The sequence below is a fragment of the Chionomys nivalis genome, chromosome 15 (assembly GCF_950005125.1).
Source record: "Chionomys nivalis chromosome 15, mChiNiv1.1, whole genome shotgun sequence".
Lineage (NCBI taxonomy): Eukaryota > Metazoa > Chordata > Mammalia > Rodentia > Cricetidae > Chionomys > Chionomys nivalis.
Window position 1 is genome coordinate 49,054,406 of NC_080100.1, and position 6,000 is coordinate 49,060,405.

At 42.8% G+C, this 6,000-nt stretch overlaps 1 protein-coding gene across 1 annotated transcript in view; it reads right to left on the reverse strand.

Annotated features, from left to right (window-relative positions):
* Poc5 (POC5 centriolar protein) overlaps nt 1-5,146 on the reverse strand; it is a 32,240-nt gene extending 27,094 nt beyond the window's left edge. The window contains exons 1-3 of the mRNA XM_057790030.1: nt 4,890-5,146; nt 2,986-3,145; nt 1,462-1,557 (exon numbers count right to left, since the gene is read on the reverse strand). Of these exons, the coding sequence (XP_057646013.1) occupies nt 1,462-1,545 (84 nt within the window). The 5' untranslated portion in view covers nt 1,546-1,557; nt 2,986-3,145; nt 4,890-5,146. The remainder of the gene's footprint in view (nt 1-1,461; nt 1,558-2,985; nt 3,146-4,889) is intronic.
* Between the last annotated feature and the right edge of the window lie 854 nt (nt 5,147-6,000).

A 6,000-nucleotide genomic window follows, 5' to 3' on the forward strand; every position in this document is an offset into this window, starting at 1 on the left:
TAACACCAGAGCCTTCACATGGCTCTGAGCAACTCTTTCTCAGTGACGCCCCACAAAGCAACTTCAAACCATATCCTAGGATTAAGCAGAAGGTGTAGCAGGTGCAGATGTGAAGACCTGTAATTGTAGCACTGAGAAGTGGAGATGAGAGGATCACGAGTTTGAAACTAGCATGGGCTAAATAGTCAGTTCCAGGCTAGCCTGAAGCTACAAAGTGAAACTCTGTGTCAGGAAAAAAAAAATCATTTAGCATATCATGATGTCTACAGCAATTATAATTCTTTACAGTAAATTAATTGTAATTCTTTAAATTAATGATAATTCTTTTAAAATATTTAATTAATTAATTAATCAATTAAGTTTGTTTTTCAAGACAAACTTTGGAGCCCATGTTGGAACTCACTCTGTAGACCAGACTGGCTTTGAACTCACAGAGATCCATCTGCCTCTGCCTCCCAAGTGCTGGGATTAAAGGTGTGCGTTCCACCACCTGGCCTTAAATATTCTTAAATTAAAAATACTATAAATTATATCTGGTTATTAAAATAAAGGGAAATGCCAAGGTTTTCAGTTATTAAGATATAAGGCAATCCTAACTTGATAAATGTGGATAAGATACAAGGTATCTGTTGCTTTCTATAAACCTAAATGTGAGTTGACTCTAATAAAATAATATATAGAATTCCAAGTCTCCTGTAGTAGACCTGCTAATGGACCATGAGCAGCCATTTCTCCTTTACTCCTGTAAATCAATAAGCCCCAGGGTTTGACCTGGCAAATGGCCATCCATTTCTTTTACCTTTTGCAGCTAAGGTAGTTAGAACACATGGTCTTTGGGATTTGACTCTCTCATATAAATAAGATGCCCTTACCTAGTCAGTTCTCCTAATTTATCTGTCAGTGTCTGTGGCAACAGGAACCAGAACCTGACTGTAGACCACCGGAGAATCCTGGGCTCTAGAACTCCAGATGGGCTTACGTTCTGTTGCTTTACAGTAAGAATGAGAGCACCCAGCAGAGGCAGTTCAATGAGAACACTTCACAAAATGTTTCTGAAACTCTGAGTTCTATTTTTTACTATGTTAAAGCCTTTGTAGAAAAGCTTTGCAACAGTTCAGTTATTTTCTGCACACTTAAAACAATGTACTCCCCAAATTAGTAGAGAGTTCTCTAAGTTTGATAATATTGTAAATGTAGTATTTCATTGTAAATAGAATAAGTAAATAACAAAATGTACTTTTAGTTTTGTCACAAATTAACACTTTAACTCTGTTTTTTGGGGGCTGGTCTGTCTTTGTAGCTCTGACTGTCCCAAAACTCTCTATGTGGACCATGCTGGCCTATCTTAAAGAGATACCCCTGCTTCTGCTTCTTGAGTACTGGGATTAAAGGCATACAGCATTACAGAAGGCTTTATGCTTTAAAATAAAAAAATCATAATAAATTTAGATGTTTTCCTACCTGGAGATCTGTGGAGACCGAACTGTCATGATCGGAGTTGTTGTGAGCAACACGAAGTGAGTATTTGTCCTCGTCAGACGACATTCTGCACAGATGCTGTACAGAAACAGCACAAGTTAACTTGGTTTCCCAGAATGCTTAATTCAAAGCTTTTAAAGACAGGGGCGTGAAGTAGTGCTTTATCTTGCAAACAATTTTTCATGTTATTTAAAAGAGATCACTCACTCAACATACTGAGCACTTACAGGTGGGAATCATCAGGCCAAAAAAAAAAAAAAAAAAAGAGAGAGAGAGAGAGAGAACTTACTCCAAACAGTGCATAATATAATATATTATAATACAGTGAGAGAGATGAGCTAAGTACATCAAAGACTAAAGAAAAATGCTTCAGGACAATCCCCTGCAGGGCGTGTTAGAGATAAGAGCTGTGGTTGCCATTCTTCAGCTTTATATGACATCCCAGGGACTGTATTCTTTCCTGTGAGATACTGAACTAAGACAGCTCAACAATTTCTGTAAACTTCCTTCCTGAGACACTTACATTTTGGGAATATTATTGTAAGAAAATTAAGTTTATATACTACAACATACTAAAATAAATACATTCAAATTATTAAAGGTCTTAGTGAAAGAAAACTAATAAAAAATACATTTAAAGACAAATAGAAACTATTCAAACTTTTGGACACCAGTAAGAGAGACAGACGGCTCAGGGATTGAGACCTGAAAGATGAGCAGGTCCACCCTGAGAAACAGACGGAGCCTGAAAACAGCACAGACCAAGACACAGAGATGTGGCATGTACGCTAAAAGTAACCAGGTGTCTGGCTAGGCTGAAGCAAAGGAAGGCGAGTAAAGAGGAAATAAAAAGGAACAGCTGAGCGCCGGGTGGTGGTGGCGCACGCCTTTAATCCCAGCACTTGGGAGGCAGAGGCAGGCGGATCTCTGTGAGTTCGAGACCAGCCTGGTCTACAAGAGCTAGTTCCAGGACAGGCTCCAAAACCACAAAGAAACCCTGTCTCGAAAAAAACCAAAAAAAAAAAAAAAAAGGAACAGCTGAGACCAGGGCTTTTCATATGAAAAGGCTGAATTGTTCCAGAAGATACTATTAAGTGACTTAACTGATGTGCCCAATCTCTTTATTCATTTTTGTAGTGCTGAGGATGGGACCCACATGAAGCTATGCCTGGCAGGGCAAATACTCCACTGCAGAGCCACATCTTTAAAGAAATTACTCTGACAACTTTAGGGAAGATTGGGATTCTAAAACTACAGAAACTAGCTGAGAGCTAGCTGTAGTAATCCAAGCATAAAGGTTCTTCTCATCACTGACACAGGAGACAACTGAGCTCCGTAAACTCGAATACAGCCCTGGCGAGGTTAAGGGCGGTGTGGCTCCGAGACAGCTGTGCGGTGGTGGTGGAAACGAGGGGTCGTGATTAATGGCCACTTAAAAGGAGAAAGCGCAGACTGCTGAAGGTGTCCAGACTTCTGTCTTAATAGATGGATCACAACCCTACTCACCAAAGCGAGGACTGCAGGACGGTGACACTTGGAAGATGGGCCAGGAGTTTAGTGGCAGGGGCACTGGCGGGCGGTCGCCGTGGAAGCACTGAGTAATGCTGGGCGTGCAGGACAGTCAGCCTTCAGTGTCCCTGGGTTCCACATCCATGGGTCCAGCCAACTGTGGGTCAAAAACATTTCTTAAAATTGCATCTGCACTGAACATGCAGACTTTTCTTACCATTATCCCCTAAACAGTACTGTGCAACAGCTGCTCACCCAAAGTTTCTACTGCACCAGGGTTATAAGTAAACTGGAGATGGTTTAAAGTGTGAAAGACCATCTGTGGAATAGGCTACATGTACATGCTACGCCGTGTCACACAGGTCTCTCCAGCACCTGCAGACTGAGGTATCTGGGAACCGAGCTCTGACTACAGCGGACAGCTGTTGGATGGCCACTGCTGTACGGTGCACAGCTCCAAGCACTGCAATCCACAATGGCTAGAATGCAATACTGGTTCTTAAAGTCAAGTTCTTGAACTCAATATAAAGGAGGGAGACCTGCAGTACAACACAGGGTGAAGGTTGAGACGGAGGAAGCACTGATTTATTGGCGTGTCTAAATAAAGGGGAATGAGTGGGACCACCCATTGAGGCATGGTAAAGAATTATTATCCTTCAGACCAAGCACACACATTGTGCACACTTTTAGAATATAAATACATGTGTATTTTCTAGAAAGAGTTTTAGCTTCCAATATAATTTTGGAGGAGATCATAATTCTGATAAAGTTAAGGACTATTCCCGTGAGAAGACAGTTAAATCTACAATTGATAACTTTTAAGATGCAAAGTCTCGGTCAAATGTCTGGAGAGAAATCCAGAACACTGGAATTGTGTGGGCAGCATCATGAGGGTCATGGACCACAAAGGGGTAAGAATGGTCCTCAACTAGTCAATCAGGAAGTTGCTGTGCCATTTGTGACAGTTTCAGTTGCTACCAGAACAGGCATCAACTACAGCTTGCTAAGAAAATAAACAAGCGATGAAGTCACTGAAGTAGAAAGGGAAGATGCAGGGAAGCCACAAAAGAGAAAGCCAGGTTGCAGCCAGACTCTGGAAGGGGAATTCCTGTTTTATTCAGTATTGCTATGTTTACAAAAGACAAATAAACTAAATCTCAGCTGTGACTGTCTTCCATTAAAGCCACCTAGGAAAGATAAAACAAGCATGGTCTGCATCAATGAATGAATGCTTCACTGATTTCAAACCAACCACTGTGGTAATTTGCTCTGTTTTAATTTTCATTACGTTTTACTTTATGATTTGTTTGCAGACCTGGTAGGCAACTAGAGTTGGGAGTTGTGGATTACTTTAGTAACAAAGGATCTGGTGTGATCAGACGTTAACAACTGTTTCTTAAATATATATTGTGGACACAAAACGAGTGTGCTTTGGAAAATGCGTTATCTGCCATTTACCCTGCTCTCTGCAAACAGGCAAGACAATTAACTTGAGACTCGACAGCAGTAACATTTCCTCAGGCTCTGGGTTCAGAGACGACAGCAGAAGAACGATGCTTCTTTAGTGGGTGACATGCATTATTCCATCATGGTCTCAGTATTTTCTAACTTAAGTAGAAACCATAAGATAGTCTGAATGCTTCTCGTTGCCACAGGCACAACTCAACTGAAAAGCGGGCTCCAGGAATTCAAATGCAACCCCTAAGATATAGAGGGCAAACCAACGTGTCTCTGGCAGGAAGGTGACATCGCCCCTCTAACTGCATGCAGGGACGGGGAGCGCCAGTCCCTTCCAATACTTCTTTCACCACCCTCCAATGCAGACCCATTTAAATCCAATTCTTTCTTAGGAAAACACAACCTCATGATTGATTAACACCCCGCATCCTAAAGAACAGAACCTGCTGGGATGGTACGCGCATTGCTCAGTTCGCGTCGCTCGAGTCCTCTCTTCCTTGCACCTCCAGAGATGACGCCCCCGGTCCTGTCTGAGCGGAAGCGGCCGAACCCCGCCGCCGGCACCCACCGTCTCCGCCAAACCCCGACTCCTCACTCGCCGCACCCCCAGCGACGCCGCTGCAACCACAGCAAACACCTGCTAACCTAGCAGCCCCTTGACAGTTTCAAACTGCGGGCAGAAATGAAACACAGCCCTGGCCATTGGTTCACAGCCTCAGCAATCCTGCATTTCATTGGTTCGCGGGCCGTGGGCGGGGCCTCAGCAGGAAGTAGGAGATTTACTAGAGGGCCGGTGTCTCGGGGAGGCCACCCCAGAGTTCCCGGCACAACGCGCAGACTCAATGCTGCTCTGTGACTGAGGACTACGGGGCGGCGCTGCGGACACACTTCTTCGATGCTGTGAAAGATGCGTGGTGCTTGTTTCCGACGAGGAAGACAGGCCGGTCGCAAGGCCTCGAGGTTTAGTTTCCATTCTCAGATAGCTCGGCAGCTGCACTCTTAAAAGTACAAAAAGTACAGCCTCGATTGATTTCGTCAGGGTTGAGGTAGGGAGTCTGATTTTTAACGTAAGTAATTCTGAGGACCAGGGTTTAAAAATACTGCCAACCTAGGGTTTGCTAATGACCCAAATGCCTTGAACTTCAAGACAGGCTCTTCTGGTGGAATATTGACCATAACAGTCAGATCATAATCACAATTTATAACTCTGTTGTACCAAATATTTATTATCACCTACCCACATTAAACGGCCTAGGAGAGATTAAATGAATTAAAACAGCCATCACATAAACATATAAAAATACTAGATTTCCAACTGTTTCATTACGGTTGGTGATAGATCTGACTAGAGATACATAAGAGTCCAGGTGGCAAAGGATTCAGTTATATGGGCCCGCAATCTAGAAAATACCTGCTGATCGCCCCCTTTCCCGCTTTTGTTACCTCCTTTTATTCTGTATACAGAAATGACACAACTCGAGCCTTGCCTACTTCCATATAGTCAAGAGCTAGACTTCTATTACTTTTAAATTTAAAAGTTATATTGCATGTGTG